This window comes from Budorcas taxicolor, chromosome X (genome assembly GCF_023091745.1).
Source record: "Budorcas taxicolor isolate Tak-1 chromosome X, Takin1.1, whole genome shotgun sequence".
Taxonomy (NCBI): domain Eukaryota; kingdom Metazoa; phylum Chordata; class Mammalia; order Artiodactyla; family Bovidae; genus Budorcas; species Budorcas taxicolor.
This window is the reverse complement of record NC_068935.1, coordinates 124,958,534-124,981,750: the sequence shown is the minus strand read 5'-3', so window position 1 is coordinate 124,981,750 and position 23,217 is coordinate 124,958,534. Positions and strand designations below refer to the sequence as shown.

The window sequence follows — 23,217 nt, the reverse complement described above, 5'->3', positions numbered from 1 at the left end:
TTCTTTCCGATTCTTGCTGAAATCTCACCCATTGCAAAATTCTTTTTTTTTAATATAATTTTATTTATTTATTTTTGGCTGTGCTGGGTCTTTGTTGCTGCTCAGGCTTTCTCTAGTTGCAGCAAGCATGCTCAGTTGCTTCAGTCATGTCTGACTCTTTGCAACCACAAGAACTATAGCCCACCAGCTCCTCTGTCCATGGGATTTCCCAGGCAAGAATACTACAGTGGGTTACCATTCCCTTCTCCAGAGGATCTTCCTGACCCAGGGAAGAACCTATGTCCCCTGCATTGCAGGCCGATTTTTTTTTTTTAGGTAAGAAGTGGATTTATTTAGAAAGAAACACACTCCATAGACAGGGTGTGGGCCATCTCAAAGGGCAAGTGTGGCCTTGGGAGAAACACACTACAGAGTGTGGGCTGTTGCAACAACTAAGCCCGGCAACATGACTACTGAGCCTGTGCTCTGGAGCCTGGGGAGCAGAAACTATTGAGCCCACGATTCACAGCTACTGAAGCCCACATGCCCCAGAGCTGAGCTCCACAAGAGAAGCCACCGCTATGAGAAACCTGTGCACCGCAACTAGAGAGTAGTGCCACCCCTCCATGTGGAAGCCAGGTCCAGGGATCAAGTGGACAGGGAGGATGCCAAGTGCTCATTTTGCAAGTGTAGTTGTAATTATCTGTAAGCTGCTTCACAGGTCCAAACTGCTTCTTAACATTCAGCTAGGGAACTGGGGAAAGCAGTCGCAACCCTCAGGACACTGTTAAGAGCAGCCTTCCACCTCCACCTGGTTCCCTGCTTCCTACTGGGTGGATGGGACCAGGAGAGAGTCCCACTCTAACTAAAGAAGCTCTTTAGAAAACTCCACTTTCTTTTATCCAGCAGGATTTCAGGCTGGGAGGAAGGAGTGAAATCACCAGGATGAATGAGTTCTCATTGTATAGAATCAAATGACAAGGATGGAATATAAGATGATGTTGAGGTAGAAATAGATGAGTTCAGACAAGAGACCATCTGCGGCAGTGTTTTCTTTTCCCCAAACCTTAGTACACGTTATTGTACATCTGGTTTTCAACCGAAAAGAGGGTGTCCCTCTCCAAACAAAAACAGGAAAGTGACCCCCCCCCACATTGCAAAGAATGGCAGTTGTTTAAAACTCTGGTCGCTTTATTGTCTGGGGGTGGGCGGGGGGTGAGGAACAGCTCCATCCCTTACCCTGTGGAAATAAAACCTAATCTCTGTGCCAGTTATCAGAGTATCTATCTCCTGCTTCACAGCCGCTTCATGTCTTTGGTTCAGGGTCTGATTTAAAATAGGCAATGCCCTGTGCCCAGGAATGCAGCCTGGAGGAGGCCCACAGGATAAGGGCAAGGCCAGCAAAGAACCTCTCTGCCTCCTCGGCTGAAAGGAACAAGAAGGGCACTGTTTCCCCTCCTCTGGGTTCCTCTGGCCACAGTCAGCACCTACAGAGGTGAACCAAATTAAGTTCACAGGAGAAAATTTTAGAGGTGAGAAGATGGATGTTCTGGGGCCCTCAGCAAGCAGGGAACACTCTGCTGGTCCAGAAAGGTGCTTGAGCATTGCCCAGCATGCCACTTTCCATGTAGAAGGTGAGAGCGCCAAGCTGTCTCCCTAAATAATCTGACATTGGGCAAGCTACTTAAACTCTGGGGTCCTGCATTCCTTGGCATCTGGGGCTTTGGCTCTTCAAACACACAGCCTCCACAGCCATTCCTTAAAGGTCACTGTCCTTGATTAGAAGGTTATAATGGTAAATCCTACCAATCACCTATAGACACATTTGGGAGTGGGAGATGGGGGGCAGGTAACACCACATCCCTCCCCTCTCAGTGATGGCCAGAGGCAGCAGGACCCAGGGCCTGCTTCCCACCTGAACCCCCTGCCCTCTCTCCCCTTTCTCTGCCCTCTCCACCCTGTCCATGCTTTCTCAGTTCAGTTCAGTCGCTCAGTCGTGTCCGATTCTTTGCGATCCCATGAACTGCAGCACGCCAGGCCTCCCGGTCCATCACCAAAACTGCTGGAGTCTACCCAAACCCATGTCTATTGAGTCGATGATGCCATCCAACCATCTCATCCTCTGTTGTCCCCTTCTCCTCCTGCCTTCAATCTTTCCCAGCATCAGGGTCTTTTCAAATGAGTCAGCTCTTCGCAGCAGGTGGCCAAAATATTAGCGTTTCAGCTTTCTAGCCCTGCATAAATGTAAGCAGTAGTGATGATTCCCCAGTCACGCCCTTAAGCATCCTAAAGACAGCTCAGGTTTTCCTCATGGTCAACCATGATAAGAACCCTATATTTCAGGGAAAAGGCCACATATTCTGGGAATTACTTAAATAATAGATCTTTCAACCCCCTTCTTGATGAGTACCACTGCATGAAAGCATAAAGTCCATGGTGCAGGCCCTGTTAAGCTGTGTCACTTCACACAGATGCAGTGATCATAAAATCATCCCATCTTCTCAGCCTGAGCAAGATGGGCAAGATTCTCTCAGGCATGCTACCTGTCTTTGATCTGAACAGTAAACATTCTTTAAGCCTTATCTGAAAAAAAAAAAAAAAAAAAAGCCTTATCTGCCTGTGAGGCCCAACTTTGCCTTTCTGGAACCCCTCCTTGGGTCCCTCATGACACAGAGCTTTGCAGCCAGGGCTGCTGTGGAGGGTGGACTTGCCAGTCAAGCAGGCCGCTCTCCGTCCCCCAGGTTAGCCTTTCTGGAATGGGGCCACGCAAATCTGCAGTTGGCTCCAAGGCAAATGGAATCTAGCTGTGCTTCAAGTTCATTCATTCACTTGGATACATTTGGCCTAGCCTGACTGAGAGGAAAGACGCAAGATTCTTCCTTGGGAATTCAGGATTATGAAAATCATTTCAAAGGTTAAAACAAAAGCTCATATTATCCACTCAACACCTCAAAGTAGTTCAGAGTTTAGAAGATAGGAGGGAACCTTTGTTTACCTTATTGATGAGAGTGACTATATCTCCTTCTTTGATTGTCAATTCATCGTCGTTCTGTGCCTCATATGGAAATATAACTTTGCAGTAATCCTTGGCTGTAAGGAGAAAAGAAAACACAACCTTTAAAATGCTGTATCTAATGAGCTGTCCCAGGAGGAGATGTTCTCTATCACATCAACTGCAGAGAAAGGCACACTTAACCGACAGGACATAACTGCTGCATAAAGAAACAAGGTTCACCCTCGGAAAACCACCCAAGATGGCTCATTTTTGGTTCATGCATTTTTTTATTCTCACTCTTTTCCCTCACAAATTAGGTGATGTCATGAAAGCCACTGACTGCTTTGCTTTTCTCAGACAGAAAAGCAAAATGGTTTCCTTGGTCTCAGAAAACAGGGGTGTCCTTTTATAGACTCTTTATTTTACACACCATTTTATATCTTCTTCAGGTGGATGCATATGTAGATACAATCTACAAAGAGCTTAAAAGCTTAAATTTTGCCCTCTCTTCTGCACATCACTAAATCAGAAATCAAGCATATGCATACATTATAAAATGGTACTCAAAACAATGGAAAAGACTCCAGTATGGTCTGTTAAGAGACAGAGGTTGATGCAGCTGTATGTGATCACGTGTCAGTCACAAATGGCCAACAAATACTGACCAAATGTTCTTTACACACACGTGGGACGGGGGCGAACTTTTCAAATATGTTTCAAGGTCCCTCTATGGGAACCTGCCTACTCAGAAAGGGGGTTGTTTGACAGTAAGGAAACAGCTTTCACCCCAGAGAGAAAACACTAAGGCCAGTCAAAATCCATTCAAATATGCTCTGAATTATATGCTTTGGAAAGTCTGCTGCTGCTGCTGCTGCTAAGTTGCTTCAGTCGTGTCCGACTCTGTGTGACCTCATAGACGGCAGCCCACCAGGCTCCCCCATCCCTGGGATTCTCCAGGCAAGAACACTGGAGTGAATTGCCATCTACCTGATACTAAAACCACAGAAGCACCTGTTTAGAAGACAGTGAAAATATTTGTAAGGTACTGGGAAAATTAAGACTTTGAAAAGAGGTTTAAAGACTCAGGACAGAAGGTAGAAAGAAAAATTCGAAAGAATTAGCACCTACTAATATATCTACCTAAAGAAACTAAAGACCCATATATAGAAAACTATAAAACCCTGATGAAAGAAATCAAAGAGGACACTAATAGATGGAGAAATATACCATGTTCATGGACCAGAAGAATCAATATAGTGAAAATGAGTACACTACCCAAAGCAATCTACAGATTCAATGTAATCCCTATCAAGCTACCAGTGGTATTTTTCACAGAACTAGAACAAATAATTTCAAGATTTGTATGGAAATACAAAAAACCTCAAATAGCCAAAGCAATCTTGAGAAAGAAGAATGGAACTGGAGGAATCAACTTGCCTGACTTCAGGCTCTACTATAAAGCCACAGTCATCAAGACAGTATGGTACTGGCACAAAGACAGAAATATAGATCAATGGAACAAAATAGAAAGCCCAGAGATAAATCCACACACATATGGACACCTTATCTTTGACAAAGGAGGCAACAATATACAATGGAGTAAAGACAATCTCTTTAACAAGTGGTGCTGGGAAAACTGGTCAACCACTTGTAAAAGAATGAAACTAGATCACTTTCTAACACCGCACACAAAAATAAACTCAAAATGGATTAAAGATCTAAATGTAAGACCAGAAACTATAAAACTCCTAGAACATAGGCAAAACACTCTCAGACATAAATCACAGCAGGATCCTCTATGACCCACCTCCCAGAATTCTGGAAATAAAAGCAAAAATAAACAAATGGGATCGAATTAAAATTAAAAGCTTCTACACAACAAAGGAAACTATCAGCAAGGTGAAAAGACAGCCTTCTGAATGGGAGAAAATAATAGCAAATGAAGCAACTGACAAACAACTAATCTCAAAAATATACAAGCAACTCATGCAGCTCAATTCCAGAAAAATAAATGACTCAATCAAAAAATGGGCCAAAGAACTAAATAGACATTTCTCCAAAGAAGACATACAGATGGCTAACAAACACATGAAAAGATGCTTAACATCACTCATTATCAGAGAAATGCAAATCAAAACCACAATGAGGTACCACTTCACACCAGTCAGAATGACTGTGATCCAAAAGTCTGCAAGCAATAAATGCTGGAGAGGGTGTGGAGAAAAGGGAACCCTCTTACACTGTTGGTGGAAATGCAAACTAGTACAGCCACTATGGAGAACAGTGCAGAGATTCCTTAAAAAATTGCAAATAGAACTGCCTTATGACCCAGCAATCCCACTGCTGGGCATACACACCGAGGAAACCAGAACTGAAAGAGACACATGTACCCCAATGTTCATCGCAGCACTGTTTATAATAGCCAGGACATGGAAATAACCTAGATGTCCATCAGCAGATGAATGGATAAGAAAGCTGTGATACATATACACAATGGAGTATTACTCAGCCATTAAAAAGAATACATTTGAATCAGTTCTAATGAGGTGGATGAAACTGGAGCCAATTATACAGAGTGAAGTAAGCCAGAAAGAAAAACACCAATACAGTATACTAACACATACATATGGAATTTAGAAAGATGGTAATGATGACCCTGTATGCGAGACAGCAAAGAGACACAGATGTGTAGAGGACTTTTGGACTCTGTGGGAGAGGGAGAGGATGGGATGATTTGGGAGAATGGCATTGAAACATGTATACTATCATGTAAGAAACGAATTGCCAGTCTATGTCCGATGCAGGATACAGCATGCTTGGGGCTGGTGCATGGGGATGACCCAGAGAGATGTCATGGGGAGGGAGGTGGGAGGGGGGTTTATGTTTGAGAACACAAGTACACCCATGGTGGATTCATGTCAATGTATGGCAAAACCAATACAGTATTGTAAAGTAAAATAAAGTAAAAATTAAAAATTAAAAAAAAAAAGAATTAGCACCTACTGGGTATTTATTATTCTGCACTAAAGTCAACAACCCCAATGACTCTGAATGGCTTTAGATATTTCCCAAGGATTAGGCCAGTTCCTACAGATTACAACCTAGAGGTATATAAGTAAGTATCAATTATATTATCCCTGGTACAATTTACATCACTAAATTGTGGGGATATTTTTTATTATGGCTAATATATCAATCAAAGAGAGTGATATATAAAATTAAGGCAATAAAACATCTATAATACAGACATACTGGTCTAGGGTTGGGATACGACAGAGAGTAGGGAGGGGACAAGGGAGGAAGGGAGAGAGGGAAAGAGAGGGACTAACTTTGCTGACAGATGTTTTTGCTTCCCATTCAATGACTTGAAGATATCATTTATATCCCCTAGCCTAGTTCAGGAACCCTTCTGTCTTAGGAAGTTGATGGCTTTTGCTCCTTAACTCATCCTAAGAGGCACTAGTTCTAAATCCCATCACTATCAATCCACCCAAATATTCCTAAGCCCACATGGTTCCAGCTCTCTTAAATTAGCTATAGCAAACCTCCAAAATTCTGAATGGACCCAAATGTTCTAAAGGGAAGGGGGAAAGTTAAGCATCTTTAAATTGGATAATGACAGCTCCTTACCAATTTTCCTATTGACTGTATTAGTGAAATATGACTACCCCACCTCCAAACTTGCAACAACACTGAAATAAATGCAGTATTATTGGAGAACTGCCCTGCAGAGTCTTTGCTTTAAGAATAATTTGTTGGGTCAAAATCATGGAAACGTTTTACACAGAAGATAAGACATCTGTGGCCAACAAAGAAAAGGAAAAAGTCATGTTTCTATTCCTTTCTACCCATCAAAAAATAGTCAATTAAGTGTGATAGACATTGTTGGTTAACTTCCTGGTCACTATTCCCCATCCCCTTCCCAGTTCATAGAAACCTAATCTGCTCAGGCATTATTTTCAGGAATAGGGAACCCTCCCATAGCCCTGGGGATGAGTAAAGTATGTCTAGGCAAATAATAGTTTTATAACCATTTTTACATTGAAATATAGTTAATTTATAATGCTGTGGTTGTTTCAGGTGGACAACAAAGTGATTCAGTTATGCACACACACATATAGTATTCTTTTTCAGATTCTTTTTCCACACAATTTATTACAAGACATTGAACATGTTTCCTGTGCTATAACAGTAGGTCTTTGTTGTTTATTTTATATATAGTAGTGTGTATGTTAACACCAAACTCCTAGCTTATCTTCCTCCACTTCCCACTATCCCATTTGGTATTTGTATGTTTATTTTCTCTGTCTGTGAGTCCACTTCTGTTTGGTCAATAAGTTCACCTGTATCAATTTTTTAGATTCCAAATATAAGTGATATCATATGATATTTGTTTTTGTCTCATTTACTTAATATAATAATCTCTAGGTCCACCCATGTTGCTGCAAATGGCATTATTTCATTCGTTCTACGGCTGAGTAATATTCCATTGTATATATGTACCACATCTTCTTTATCCATTCCTCTGTTGATGGACATGTAGGTTGCTTCCATGCCCTGGCTACTGTAAATAGTGCTGCAATGTAGCTTCCTGAATTACGATTTTCTCTGGATCTATGCCCAAGAATGACATTACTGGATCATATGGTAGCTCTACTGCTAGTTTTTTAAGGAACTTCCATAGTGTTTTCCATAGTGGCTGTACCAATTTGCATTCCCACCAACGGTGTAGAAGGGTCCCTTTTTCTCCACCTCCTCTCCAGCACTGTTTGTAGACTTTTTAATGATGGCCATTCTGACTGGTGTGAGGTGATGCCACATTATAGTTTTGATTTGCATTTCTCTAATAATCAGCCACACTGAGCATATTTTCATATGTCTGTTGGCCATCTGTGTATCTTCTTTGGGAAAATGTCAATTTAGGTCTCTTTAGGCAAATAATATTTATTTCACTCCCCTTTGTGAGTGATTGGTTGAGAAATGTGCATGTGATCCACTTCTAGCCAATGAGATGTGAGAAGAAATGTTCTGGGGTGGGGAGAGGCTATTAGATTTTGTCCCCAGATTAAAAAAAAAAAAGATACATGAGGAAAATAGTTACCCCGGCCTTTTTGCATTTAACACTGTTTCACCCTTGTTGGAAGACGGTACACCGTTTTGTCCTGCCACAGTCACATTTCAGCCATGAAAGGAAAGCCAAGAAAATCAAACAGGAAGTGACCTTGAGCCCTGACACTGTTGAGATGTCTGTCAAATTATTCAACTTCAGGGGACCTGTCCTTGGATTTCTTGTTATCTGACTTAATAAAATTTCACTGCTTATCATCACTTTGTGGTGAGGTAGGTATTTATCACTCAAAGCAGAAGGCTCCCTGACATGAAGGAACTCAGAAGAAAGAGGACACTTTCAGTAACCTCTTCTGAAACACTTCACTATAATCTGCCTCCCCCACCCAAACCTTCTTCCTATGTATCTTTCTCATCCCTTCTCCCACCCTCCCCCACCAACTCTTCCCTTGTTACCTTAAGACCTGGCCTCATAACAGGTCAGTAAATGACTATGAAATTGATTTATAACCAACAAAAGTGAGAAAACATTTTTATAAGAAAGTACTAATATGCTTTTAAAATGTTTCATGAGGCCGTTTCGTTTTATGGTCAGTTTCCTTATGAGCTAAAGGAGGGTAGGTGTTCCTCTGTCATTTTTTTAAAAACAGCTTTAATGATGTATGATTTATATACCATAAAATTCACACATGTAAGTTGTACAGTTTGAAGAGTTTTAATAAATTTATAGAGTTGGGTGGCCATCACTGCAATGCAGTTTCAGAACACTTTCAACATGTAACTATGCTGTTTTATATGTAAAGCCTTAGGCGCAAAATGATCTGCTGCTGCTACTGCTGCTAAGTCGCTTCAGTCGTGTCCGACTCTGTGCGACCCCATAGACGGCAGCCCACCAGGCTCTCCCGTCCCTGGGATTCTCTAGGCAAGAATACTGGAGTGGGTTGCCAAATGATCTAGAAAGCACCAATTTTAGATAAAAGAAGGAGGTGATAGTGCCAGTGGCTACCGTTAACTACCTCTCTCGGTAAAGCAGGTTCCCACACGATACCTTACCCATCTTTGTATCTCCAGAACCTGACATAGCTCCCATTCAGTGTTTCTATAAAGTAGAGGACTATGGGATAGCAAAGCAGGAAGAGAGGATTCTGGGCTAGAAGTCAGGATGGTCAAGACTGGGTTTGGCCCCAACCAGTCCTTCCCAAGCACACAACTTGAGGCAATCATGCTGTTGCTCTGGACCTCACATCCTTAGGTGTGAAAGAGAGGCTGGCCCAGGAGTACCAAGAGGAGGGTTTGGCTAACTTTAGCAGGACTCTTAGGGCCAATTTAAGCTTATTCTAGAACTCTAATATAAAACAAATAAAAACAGAACTATCTGGTTAAATTAGAGAGTGAGGCTCATCCATCTTCTCCCCAGATCCTCAGAAATATCTCAGTGAAATAATGGAGGCATCAAGGAACACACTGGGCTACACATAAGTCCCAGCTGCCTCTGACCATTCAGGGCTCCGGTCATGAGCCCCATAACTCACAACACTCCTGACCAAATATGACAACTACTTACCCCACATTTTAAGTTATTATGATATATTTGAAAATAAGAATTTTTTTTTTTTACTTCTGAGGCATTTGGGCCCTAACTCAGCAGTATTGGGAAATAAGAACATTAGGCTGGTTTGGCTATATCAATGGTTTTAAGATATTCAAAAGTAAATTCAAATACAAAATAATATATTAACTGAGACTATGACTTTAATTTTCTAGTCTGTGGAATAAAAATGTTTCCTACTTTAATTCAAATATTTACTGAGTCACCACCATGTAAAAGATGGGCTTCCCTGGTGGCTAAGTGGTAAAGAATCTGCCTGACAATGCAGGAGACACAAGAGATGCAGGTTTGATCTGATCCCGGGGTTGGGAAGATATCCTGGAAAAGAAAATGGCAATCCACTCCAATATTCTTGCCTGGAGAATCCCATGAACAGAGGAGCCTGGCAGGCTACAGACTATGGGGCAACAAAAGAACTTGACACCACTTAGCGACTAAACAACAACATGAAAAAGTTACTGTCAGTTCTTGGGCTTGTGATATACAGGTCAGTCCAACCACCCTCACACAGAAGTCCAACCTAATACACAAATAAGCATCAACTCACTATGACAGAATATTGTCACGGTGTTTCAGAGAAAGGCAAGATCATATTCAGGAGAGAGTTCACAAAAGAGCAGGCATTTGATAGGTCTTGAAAGAAGGGTATAATTCCAAATCCCTTTTGAACGTGGGAAGATTATAAATTTTAAATGAGTAGCAGACAGAGATGGAGAGTAAAGGACTGAAATTAATTTTTGGAGGCAGGGATTTTCCATCTATTCATCAATTAGATGGATTTAATTAGTCGAAGATCAAATAGGAATGAATACACACATGCACATCAAGAAATAAAGACATGATTTATCCAGTGATTAAGATGATTGTGTCTCTATTTTTTTCTTTAGAAAGATTTAAAAATATTAATAAATTAGCATAAGACTGAAACCTTAAGTCAGTTTTTAAGCCTTTTTTGTCTCAGAGTCCTTCAAGAATCTGATAAAAAGCAATGACTCTTTCCAGAAAAGAAAAAAAAAAAACACAGATACATTCAAAGGTGCAGAGAAAATGTGTTATACAATATCTGGTATACAGTATCAGAAGGGTCAAGGACCCTGAAACAAAAATTGCCCAATTCCCAATCAAGAGCCCCTTATAAGTGATGATTGGCACTGCAATTTCAAGAAATACCAAGTCCAGTCATAATTCACATCCCTTTCAAAAAAAGCCCCTCCAAATTTCTAGAAATTTACATGAGATTAAAAACAGATTGTTCAAGGAATTTAATTCACATGACCACACCCAATGACACCCTTCAGCTGCCTTTATAGTCTATTTGTACAAAAAGCAAACAAACTTAAGAAAATACTCTCACCTTAAAAAAAAAAGAGCAGAGAAACAGAATAAACATATCAACAAAGAAAACATATACACACACCAAGAAAGTAACATTAAATTTAGGACAATTCTTTGAGCTCAACTTAGGACATGAAGATCAAAACTCCATGTGTCACAAAGTCTGGTTGGAAGCCTTCCAGAACTTTCAGCAGAGATGGAAAGTATCAGGTCATGCCTAGAACCGGAGGTTTTCTTTTCTTCTGAGGACACCAGAACAAAAATATCAAGCTCAGTGGTGTCTACTTTTGCCAACATAAAAATCTGAAAATTCTTTCATTAAACTGACAAATATTATCTGAGACACTACTGGTTCATAATCCCTTATTCAGAAGGCCTGGGGACAGAATTTTTCAGATTTTAGAAAGGAAATACATTGCACATACCATATAATATGTAACATCCCCAGCTGGGATCTGGGGCTATACTCAAGCATCATATACATTAAAAATTTTCAGCAAATGGATGCTTCGTCACCCCAAATGGGATGAATGAGCTAGTGGTAAAGAACTGGCCTGCCAGTGCAGAAGACTTAGGAGACAGGGGTTTGATCCCTGGGTTGGGAAGATCCCCTGGAGGAGGGCATGGCAACCCACTCTGGTATTCTTGCCTGGAGAATCCCATGGACAGAGGAGCCTGGCAGGCTATAGAGTCCAGGCGGTCACAGAGCTGGACACTATTGAAGTGACTTAGCACATACCCACATTCACATTAGCCCAGAACAAGTTTTATCACCCAAGGAGTGATAAAGCCTTCTAGTTTTCAGGAGTGTTTTGTACTTTGGAATTGCAATAAGGGTTTGACTTCTTTCATGTTCTGGGGAAAACTGAAATAAGACTAGTTATTTGATTCTCAAGGAGTTTATCATTAAAGAGAGGAAATAAAGCACGTATATGCAGAGCTCTGGACAAGGCAACAGGGAGGAGAGTCAGAGTGATGTGTTTGGATTAAAGCCTTAGAAACTTGGAAATGGGGAAATCACTTCCTAAAGCAGAAACCTGGGATCCCTTCCTAGCAGAGGAAAATAGCATTGGCCCTGCCTGGACAATGTTCCAGGCCTTTGACTAGAGTGGGGTGGGGTGTTTCCCAACCATTCTTGATGACAAGAAGCAGATAACTAGTCTTATTTCACTTATTCTCTTTAACATTCATGGGAGGGGTGGGATGAATACATTTATTCAAAAAATACTGAGTGTCCAGCATGTGCCCGGCGGCAGAAGATACAGCAGTGCCCTCCTGGGGCATAAGATAGTCCACACCAGCGGTTCACAACTGGGTTGACTTGGCTTCCCATGAGACACCAACAAAGCCCCTAGATGTTTATGGCTGTCACAGTGTGGGGGGAGGTGGTAACTGACATCTGGGAAGCTGCTAAATACCGTACAATGGACACAGGACAGCCCCCAGCAAAGTCTGATGTGGTCTAAATGTTCACAGGGCCCAAGTGGAGAAAACTGGGTCTATATCTAAACTCGGGGAAATGAAACACAACGTCTTTGCCACTACATTGTCAACTCTGGCCCAATGCTTTCTGTCACGAAAAAGTTGACCCCTCTGGTATTGCATGTTGATGGTAATATGACTTTCAAATTATTTCATATATATGAACTATGCCACTTTTTACTCTCTTACTTTGAAAAGAAAAAAAAAAAATCAAAATGTGACAGGCAAAGGAAGCCTTTCTGTTCTCTAACATGGAGCAGACAGTGGCTCCTCTCAATGACACCTTCTCCTGCTCAGGTGAGGAGAAACTCTGAGTCTTTGGGAGGAAGGAAATCCACTAGGACAGCAGAGCGAGAGTTCATTTTGTCTTCTAAGAGGACTGCATTTGAAATCCAGGTCATCTGCAGCATGGGTAGGCTGGGCACCCTTGCAGAAAGACCCCCCACTCTGAATCTGTGTTGGGAGCATTTGATGAAAGGTGCTTTCTTAGGGTGAACAATGACCCTTGAGACATTGAGCCTGAGGGCTTTAGGACACATCAGGTGTGGGAGAAGCTAAAGGGCTGGGTAGGACACACATTCCAGTGTTCTTGCCTGGAGAATCCCAGGGATGGGGGAGCCTGGTGGGCTGCCGTCTATGGGGTCGGACACGACTGAAGTGACTTAGCAGCAGCAGCAGCAGGACACCCATTTCATATCAAATGTGCCCAAATTTCCAGGCCCAAGAGTAAGCGAGCTTTGGAGAAGATAAATGAGCAAAAACACCTATCCTGGCAAAAGAGATGAAAAGAGTTCACAGGTAAGGCTGGGAGAAGGCAAAAGGAGAAGAGGGTGGCAGAGGGTGAGAAGGTTAGATAGCATCACTGACTCAATGGACGTGAATCTGAGCAAACTCCAGGAGCTAGTGAAGGACAGGGGAGCCTGGCGTGCTGCAGTCCATGGGATCACAAAGAGCTAGAAACAGTTTAGTCAATCAACAACAACAACAAGGCTGGGGAAAATCCCAACATAAGGGGAGGTGACCCTTTTTTCTCCTAATCAAACATGTAGCGAGAAAATGAAAATTAGCTCAGACTGAGAAAGTAAAAATCTGCAAATGCGGATACAAATGCAGATACAGCCAGCTGCAACATGAACTGGAAATAGTATTCCTTCCAAGCACACACGCTACAGCTGCAAAGGGTCCAAGAAGCCCCTTCTCTGAGAGAGTGACTACTGCTTTCTTACTCCCTTGAGAAAGTCTGTCCTCTAAGACCACAGGTGATCAGAAACTTTGCTTTTATGTATCGTATTAGTAATAATGACGTGTTCCACCCTTTGTTGAAGGAAACAAGTCACCGTGACACAGAAAAGAAGCCTGGAATCCCCACACCAGCGCAGGGCCTCCTGTAAGGGGTACTGGACACAGCCCTGCTCTTGGATCAGTGGTTCCCAAAGACACAGGACCTGGGTTCAGCTCACAGACCAGCTGTGATGTGGCCCCACTTACACAGCCCTATTTTGCTTGGAACGTATCAAAACCCTGCTGCTTCATCTAAATTTTGCTCACTTCCGCCTCTCCTCCAAATCTGTAACTGCTCGTTTTTGTTTGGTGCAATGCTCCACAGGGTTCCTGGGCAGTCCCTGTGTTGCAATGAGCCCAGAAACGTGACCTTGTCAAACTAGAATAAACCAGGAGCTCTTGGGTTGGCTGGGCGTTGGCAGAGGCTAGAAAGAACAAGGATCTGTCAAGTCCCACAGAGCAACCACTGCTGACCCCCTAGGAATCTGAAATAAGCTCGAGGGTCAACAAATATGTTCTTTCCCTCCCGGTGACTGTGAACTTGGGGAAGGAGACTTGTGGCTACTACACTGCTTTGACAAGACTCTGTTAGGTACAGAGCCTGGTAAATTGAAATCATCTCTAATTCTCCATCTGCTCCACCACCATTGTTGCCAGTGTCCACTGAGTCCATGGCACTTTCCTGGACTAGATGGTGGGGGTGGTGGGCAGAAGACACCGCCCCCACCATGAGGGATCAATGATAGCCACAAGGTACTGCATGTCACCGTCACAGGGGACAATGCCTAAGAAGCAAGTCAAGGGACAAAGTGATCAGAAAGATGGTGCAAGTGTCCAGTGATAATGTGAGGGGAGGATAAGCAGACAAAGTTTAGCCTTTGATCCCCAGGCATCGTTTATTCAGAAGCCTGACCTGCCTTTGTACACATTCTGTCAAGGACTATTTTTTCTCTAAACTACCTGTTCAACTGGTCCTCTGAATCTCTAAGACTGAACTGTTTGTTCAGGAAGATGCTAAAGAGCTCTTTCTTCAGGCTATTTTTCTATCCCACAGAGGCCACAAATCTGCATCAATTGTAGTCAGAAAGAGGGGAGCTCCAGATGTGGTGAGCTGGAGGCACCTCAGGGCACTACATTTATGAATATTTAGACAGCTTTTCTCTTGTTACAAAAATTACGGCAATCTGTTCCACAGCATGCATTTCTGATGAATTTCAATATCATAAAAGCTTTATTGGGGGTGGGCAGATGATGTTAGTTGTTTAAATAAATCCTGATCAGCTGAGTTTCACTTCTCTCAGAAGACACCAATCTACACTGAATATTTTTTGAATCATCATAATGCTTACTCGTGACGTGAGCTTGTATCCGGTTGGCAAAAAAGACCACTTGGGTTCTTCAGTAAGATGTTACCAAAAAACCCAAAGAAACCTTTTCAAAAATAGTTATCTATTTATTTGGCTGCACCCAGTCTTAGGTTGTGGCACATGAACTCTGTTGTGGCACGTGGGATCTAGTTCCCTAACCAGAGACTGAACCCCGGCCCCCTGCCCTGGGAGCTCAGAGTCTTTGCCACTGGACCACTGGGGAAGTCCCCTGAACAAACTTTTTGGCCAACCCAGTATCTGAACCGCGCTAAGGAGACAGCTATGTGGGAAGGCACATCTCTTCTCTGTACTGCTGGGCAAGTTGTTATGGGTGTGACTTCCAACCGGAAGGAAGGAGGCTGTGTTCTTCCCCAAGTTCAGGGTCATTTCGAAAAGTGGGTCAGCCCTCTGTGTCCTTCCACCTGAACTTGGGTACTACATCAAAATCCAGAAGCAGCAAAATGTTCCAAATGGAGGGGGCTACCTGGTGGACTAGGAGCCCTCATGGAAATCATGGGAGAACCATTACCCCAGAATTTGCTCTTTACAATGGAAGCCAGAAAGTGTGTGAGGGGTGAGATTAAACTGCAGCAATCTTGCTCTGGCTCCATGAAAACATGGCTGTCAATAAAAATCTCTCCAGGCTTCACTGAGAATGATCACTCTTCCCAACCACTTACGCACAGACTTATCTCTGGCATCTGTGCCAAATGACATCCTCTCATATTCCGACTCAATTGTTCACATCTTTCTTTTACCTCTCCCAAGGGCTGTTCAATTCTTGGAATGCAGAAAGCTTTCACTCTGAATTATAAAGCTTTTGGAACTGAATCAGATAGTGAGGATGCTGGGAGAGACCCGAAGGCTTCTCTTGAGCACAACCCTCTGACTTCAGAGACAATGCAGACAATGAAGAGCAAGGCCAGAGAAACAAAATTATTTGCCCACGGTCACACAGCTAGCTAAGAAGAGAGCTAGTCCCGGAACCTGTGCTTCCTGACTCTCAGCAGAACACCCCTGCTACCGTGTAAAACCACTCATTATTAACAACTCAGCCCCACTCTGGGATGCATCTAGTGATAGACGTCGTTAATAGACACTTGTAGGACTGAAAGAGGCGTGGGCTAGAGTCAGGATTCTCCCAAGTGCTCAAGGGACCTGAGCATTCTGAACTGTGTTAAAATCCAGGCCCAGGAAGCCCATCTTAGATCCCAGAATCACTTTCAAACTACACTGTCTGATATGGTGGCCCCTGGGCATGTGTGGCTTCTGATAATCAACACGTGGCTAAGCCAAGATGAGATGTGGTATACATGGAAAATACACGCTGGATTCTGAAGATTCAGATGAAAAGAGAATTAAAATACCTCATTTAATAATTGTTTATGGGTTACACATGTTGAAAGGATAAAACTTGGGATATATTGAGCTAAATAAAATATATTTAAATTGAGTTCACTTAATTCTTTTTTTAACCTGTTTGTTTTCTTGTTTTTTTCTTTTTTTATTTTTTAATGTGGCTACCAGAAAATGTAAACTCTTGTATGTGGCTCACATAGTATTCCTATTGGTCAGTACTTCTCTAAAACTCCTTCCACACCCACCACCTAACCCTGCCAAAAAAGATCTGAGTCTCCTGCCTGCAGACATTACCAAGGACAAAAAGATCAATCAAGGATATGCTCTTATTCTAGTGTGAGTTCTTGAGGCCTGAGGATGAGTCACTTAAGCATGTCCTGCAGACTGTCCTATTTTGTGTCACAGTCTTACAAGTGACACTCAGATTCCCCCAGCGCTGCCTCCCCCAAACCAACTCACAAGTCACCCTAGCTTCTATTTACTCTGCAGAGAGAGGAACAATCTATAAGGCATTTTTCTTTCACTTCTATTGAAACGCTTTTCCATTAAAAAAATTCTGTTTCTCAGATTCTTATTTCTGCAAACATGACTGAGATTGGTGAAGGCCACTGGTTGTCACCTGTCACAAGGACAGCCTGTCCCAGGGACCCCATTCCAAATTACCTTTGAGGCTTGATGTGTCTTCCCCTCTTCCTGCCCATCCTCCACTCCAGCCATTCCAGCAAACTTGCCTAATAACCTGGATCACTGATAAACTTGTCAATTGCCAGAACTATAGAATGAGCAGTTGAATGGAAGGAAGGATGGGCTACTGTCCAACAGCAGAAAACATTATAGAAATAGTTTAACTTTGAATTCATGTAAAGAAAAAGTTTCAGGATGCTCTTCAAGAATCTTGAAGGTTTTATTGTTTAAATGGAGATTTAGCATTAGCATTCTAGCACCCGGGAATTTGTTGGAAAAGCACAATTTCAGTCCTCACCCCAGACCTGCTGCTTCAGAAATTCTGGAGGTGTGGCCCAGCTCTCTGGGGCACAATCAACTTGGGGAGCTGCTGGATTAGAGCGTTAGTCTAGTGAGCATCCTGCCTCTTAAACAGAGTCTGATTGTATCATTAACACCTTGAAGGCATGTCAACCTCATCTGAACCTGAACCATTAAGACAGCTGCACCTTAACACCCATGAATGCATTTATCTAAAACACCATTTGGGGCTTGGCAGTCCCATAAATTCATTTTTTATGTCTAAGGCAGTAACATTTACTTGCTCTCAAAACTACCTGTTTTGCACTGAAAAAGGAGTTCCTGGTATATTTTCCACAACTAAAAGAATATATTTGTGCTTGCTCTTATATTAATCATAATCACATATGTATGATAGAGCCTCTCTCAACCTTTGGATTTCCAAACTAGATTAGTAGTCTGTCTACATAATCCTCATAAGGAAGTCTGAAGCTGGAAAAAAAAATAAGTGAAATCCCTAGAAGGAACTGCAGTATTTATTTCTGACTAGAGCATGTTCAGAACATTCCAGTTATTAGAAGAATGACTAAAGGAATTGGAGGGCTGCCAGACTCAGCAAATACAAACACAGGATGCCCAGTTACATTTGAATTTCGTATAAATAACCAATATTGCATGGGACATACTAAAGACAAAAAATTGTTCATTGTTTATCTGAAATTCAAATATAACTGGGTGTTCCTGTATTTTCTCTGACAACTCTAGGATGGAGAGCACTGACCACTGGGAAGGTTGGGGTGGGGCAATTATCCTCAAATACTTAAAAGACTGTCAGGAGAAAAATGGGCTAAAATCAATATAGACCCAGACACTAGAACCGATGGGTAAAAATGACAGGAAGAGCATATCTGGCTCGACAGAAGACAGATACTTGTAACTACAGGAATACAAGCAGAGCTGTGCTGAAGGAGTCAAGATTTGGGAGTGTCTGTTGAGTGGTCAGGCTAAAACATAAAGCCTCTCTGACTTGAAGGCCTATGAATCTCGACACTGCTTGAATTGCCATTTTCTAAAACCTTCCTGACTCCTCAACTATGCAGATGGCTCCAAGTATACATGGATAAGCCCTTGGCTCTTCATGCAGGTGAGAAACAAATGGCAGGAAAGTATCTTCTTCCATTGAGGAGTTCTGAATTGAACTTGTGCCCGCCCTACTGGTAGAACACAATGAAACCTATCTGGGTGCATTTTTTTTCCTAATGTGCTATTTAAAAAGCTATTAAGATTATATAAGAATTTTTCAAAAGTGGCTCAATGATCATAAAACCATTCACTGCTTTCAAACATAAAACAGATAAACAAAGAAAACTCACCCTTTGTCCGGCTGTCCATTTCTGGTTTTGACGAGTCTGGAGTTGCTGCAGTTGGAGGTAACTTCTTGCCAATAGTCTGAGGGGGGGAAAAATGATTTTTACTTATCAAGATGATTCTCTGCATTAAACAAAGGAATAAAAACATCAAGATCATGATGACGAAAATCTCACAACTCATCCCCCAAACCACACACTTACGTTTTGGTACTGTTCTAAGTAATGGCTGCCCATCTTCAATTAGGTCTGAACCACAGGGACAAGTAAGTGGGAAAACCAGCTCAAAAGGGTTTATCCTTGTAGGCAAGCCATATCTCTTATTGCCATTCTTCCTTGGCTCTTATTAAAAGGTTGATTACTTTCAGCAGAGAAAACAGGTACATTTTCCCTCATTTTATGAGAAGTTGGCTCAATCTATGGCCCAGAGCAGGTGCTTAAAAGTGTCTGCAGCGTGGAAGAAAAGCAGGAAGAGGGAGAGCACAAAAGGACAGAAAAAAGGGAGGAATGGAGGGATAGAGGGACAGAAGAACAGACTGATGATGGACAGGTGGAAGGACAGGCAGAAGCCACAGTCCACAACAAACGTGCCTTGTTGTGTCTCCTTCTAGTCATCTACAAGCCAACCTGTGGTGAGAGGAAGTATGCTTGTGTCCTCCAAGGTAGGTCTGTCTGCCCTGAAGGTGGAACAAGCAGGGCCAACAGCTCCCTTCCTCCTCACCAGCTTTTAAACCCTCCAGGGTTTTGGGTAAGGCCAATGCTGCAGACCCAAGACACCTGCTTGGCAATTTTTAAAAAAATACATGAGTTTGAGTTCGTTTCATCTCTTCATTCATAGCTAATTCTATTGTCATTCATTATTTCTGGACCCTCCACAGGGAAGAATGGATATTGTCTCTGACTAAAGATAGTCCCCCAAACACAGGCAACTCAGTGACTCAAAGCCATAAAGAAGAAAAACAAGAGTCCCAAAGGTGAGGTCTGGCCCCTCTCTGCTCCTCCGCTGTCATATATGTGTGCTGGGGATTAACGCCCAAGGAAAATGGCCCCTGACGCAGGGAAACAGCTGTCAGAGCCAAGTAGCCGCATGCGGCAACCTCTCCAGCAATGAGGGCTTTTCCCAGGGAGAAGTCCAGCCACTGGGAAAACCAAGCGTATCTGCCCCTTGAACACATGAAGGCGAGTAAACTGCACGATTCAAACACCGCCCTGTGGCCTGCTTCTTCAGATACAACTGGTTCACCACAGTTTTTCATTCGAAAAAGCTCCTCATGCTTCAAATGCTGAAACTAACATTAAATATGAATATATCACAGAAAGAGGGTAAGATAAATCTAATCCTCAGCCCTTCATGAATTTTTAAAAACATTTGTGACAGAAAGCCTTTAAATTTTACACGGTGACATTTTTATTTAGTGCCACAGGGCTTTCTATATCAGATAAAAAATGAAACCCCAAATATTATGCCGCTCCTCAACCACCGCTAAGTACTCAAACTAATAACATGGTGTGATTCTGACAAAACGTCAAGGAGGAAAAAAGCTGGTTGTTATTTGGCCATAAGGTCACATTTGATGAAAAACTGTCCTTAGAATTATCTTGAAAAGTCAGGAAGTGACAATAAAAATAGAGGCTCTCAGAGTGTTAGCCGCATTCCTGCTCACACTTCCAACAGAATCTCTCTCCCTTTCTCTGGTTTTCCCTTTTGGGGACCAGAATAAATCAACACTACTGTCAACAAATTAGGAAGAAGGAAACAAAACAATGAATCCTTGAGTTACTGCTGACAGTAGAGAGAGAAAATTAGGAAAACAGAGCAGTAAACACAATGTCCAATCCTGACTTGGCTTCCACTCCTGAAAAAATCAGACATCCAATGGTTTGGGCCTTAAGCCAGGTGCCTTCCTTTAGAGAAGCCTTCACAGGTTGTGTATTTTTATGACTCCCCCTTATTTGGTAATGAAAAGAACTGTCGCCCTCCAGCTCTAATGTCTTGGTTTACCAGTGATATCCCAATTTACCAAGTTAAGAGACATCAAGAAAGGCCACCAGTTAAATACACCTACTTTGAACAGAAAGACATAAGAAAGCAAAGATTACTCTATTTTTTTCTTTGTATTTCAGAAAATACAGCACACTGGCCTCTGCATGGATCCCAGAATTGGGGTGGTGGTGAAGCCGATGTGGCTGTCATCTTCTGGGGGGTGCTACATCTTAAGTTCTTTCTTCTTCCTCATATGGGCCCTGACTAAAGGTCGAGAGGAATGCCAGCTTCTCCCCAATCAGCCTGGTCTTCCAGGAACCTCTCTTTTCTCTAGGACCCAGACCTAGAGAAGTTTGCCTCCCAGACCCGTGGCACCAGCCTCATCTGCGAACTGTGTCAGGAAGGCCAATTCCCAGGCCCCGCCCAGCCTTTCTCAATCATAAAGCTGGGGGATGGTGCCCGGAAGTCTCTGTCTGAACACACCCTCCAGGGCATCATGATGTACATTCAAGTGTGACAACCACCAACCTCGATGTAAAAGGATTCTATTAGCACTAACCAATTACCTGTTCCTGGGATTAACAGCTTGGGTGTTTAGTCTCAAACCTAGACAAATTATAAGACATCTTTCTTGCTCTTCTTCTCCTCTACCTCCTTCCACCAAATGCCTTCCTCTTCTCCAGTCTTACTGGCATAAGAACTTGTCATTGCTACTAAATGAGTCACTTCAGAGAAGACATGAAGTTTAACAGAGCAGACAAGGTGACAATATCACTGAGGGTGGGGGCCAGGGGAGCATAGGTGGCCACGAGACCCTTCACCAAAGGAGGACTGAAAGGTTGAATGAACGGATAGCAGATGAATGAACGGATAGTAAGATGGCTTTGGACCAAAAACGGAAGAATGTATCTAGCCTCCCTGGGCTCAGACTACCTTGAAGGCCAGGTGTGTAGATCCCCATGACTGCACCAACCTTCAGAGAAGGCCAAGCCCTGCTGCTCTTCAGTGGCATTTGGGGTGGGAGGTTTCTTCACTGGACAAGGCTCTCACAAGACTCTCAAGAGGAGTTAGCAACCCTCGCTCCTGCCCAGTAATAGCCTAGAGTGCTCCTTCATCACTGTGTCCACCCCAAACACCCTACACCTTTTCTAAATACCCCATCTGAGAACCTCTGTCCCTTACCCTTCTTCTAAATACAAGAAGAAAGACAAAAGGTAGTGAAATACTTCTTTCTCACCAGACTTCTAGCTTCCCCTACCTCTGAAAACATCTGGACTAAACATGAATGGAAACCCTAGATTTTAAAGGGCACACATTATGAGAGTAATGCCCAGCTCCAGTGCACACAAGGGTCCTATATAACTGAAGGTCAGCCATCATGTGGGCTTATGTGGATGGAAAAACTGGGGAATCGTATCCATACATCTCTCATCCACTTGGCAGGCGGTAGAGAATGTGGAAGAGCATCTGGGATCTCTTGTTTTGGCCTCCTCAGCTGAGTTCAGAGTTCCTGCCCTCCTGGGTATCGCAAAGAAGACAGTTTATCCTGGGCAAGTACGGGCCCAACACTTCGGGGCTGTGCTGATGCTGCTCAGGACGCAGCTCTTCCATCTTCTAAGAGATCTGCAAATGGGCCCACTTTATCAAGTGCTTTCCAAAGGAGGGGGGCTTCCCTTGTGGTTCAGCTGGTAAAGAATCCGCCTGCAATGCAGGAGACCTGGGTTCGATCCCTGGGTTGGGAAGATCCCCTGGAGAAGGGAAAGGCTACCCACTCCAGTATTCTGGCCTAGAGAATTCCATGGACTGTACAGTCCATGGGGTTGCAAAGAGTCGGACACGATTGAGCAACTTTCACTTTCCAAAGAAGGAACTCCCATGCTCTGCTCCATAGCTCAGCCCACGTGCCCTCCTCTATTCTGTGCTGTGGCTAAAGACTTCCCAGGATCCACATCCACATGACTCTGGTCTGACTGCTCCCAACCCAGAGGCCACTGCTGGTCTGGGAGTGGATGTATGTCTGGAGCTGACGTGTATGAGGGGGAAGCTCTACAGACGGTGACTATCTTCAACAGACAGTCATCACCAAGTTGGTGTCAACTTCTGTCACTCCCGTCATGCCCTAAACTCCAATTAAAGCCTGATTTTTAAAAATAAGTAATTCAAAAAATTCTGTCCTTTGAATAGTTAATATCAGAAGTCCCTCACCTGTGAGCTCTCTTAACAAAAGTTTTAACCACAGTTTTGGGGGAGTTTTGTGAACAGTAGGAGCATCATATACACTTCCAGCTCAGCAAGATTTTGGTAACAGAGCATCAGGACAGATAACTCACATATGATTTCAGTTAGTGAAGTTCTTTTCTTTTCTTTTCTGTGCCAAAATGAAGAAACTAATGCTTGTAGGAAACTCAATCACTGGATTGGACTCAAGT

General features: G+C 42.9%; 1 protein-coding gene across 2 annotated transcripts in view; it reads right to left on the bottom strand.

Moving 5' to 3' along the window:
* Nucleotides 1-23,217, bottom strand: part of SH3KBP1 (SH3 domain containing kinase binding protein 1) — a 331,561-nt gene that overhangs the window by 80,421 nt on the left and 227,923 nt on the right. For both annotated transcript variants that reach the window (XM_052662946.1, XM_052662948.1), the window contains 2 exons: nt 18,811-18,886; nt 2,975-3,069 (listed from right to left, as the gene is read on the bottom strand). In XM_052662946.1, the coding sequence (XP_052518906.1) occupies nt 2,975-3,069; nt 18,811-18,886 (171 nt within the window). The remainder of the gene's footprint in view (nt 1-2,974; nt 3,070-18,810; nt 18,887-23,217) is intronic.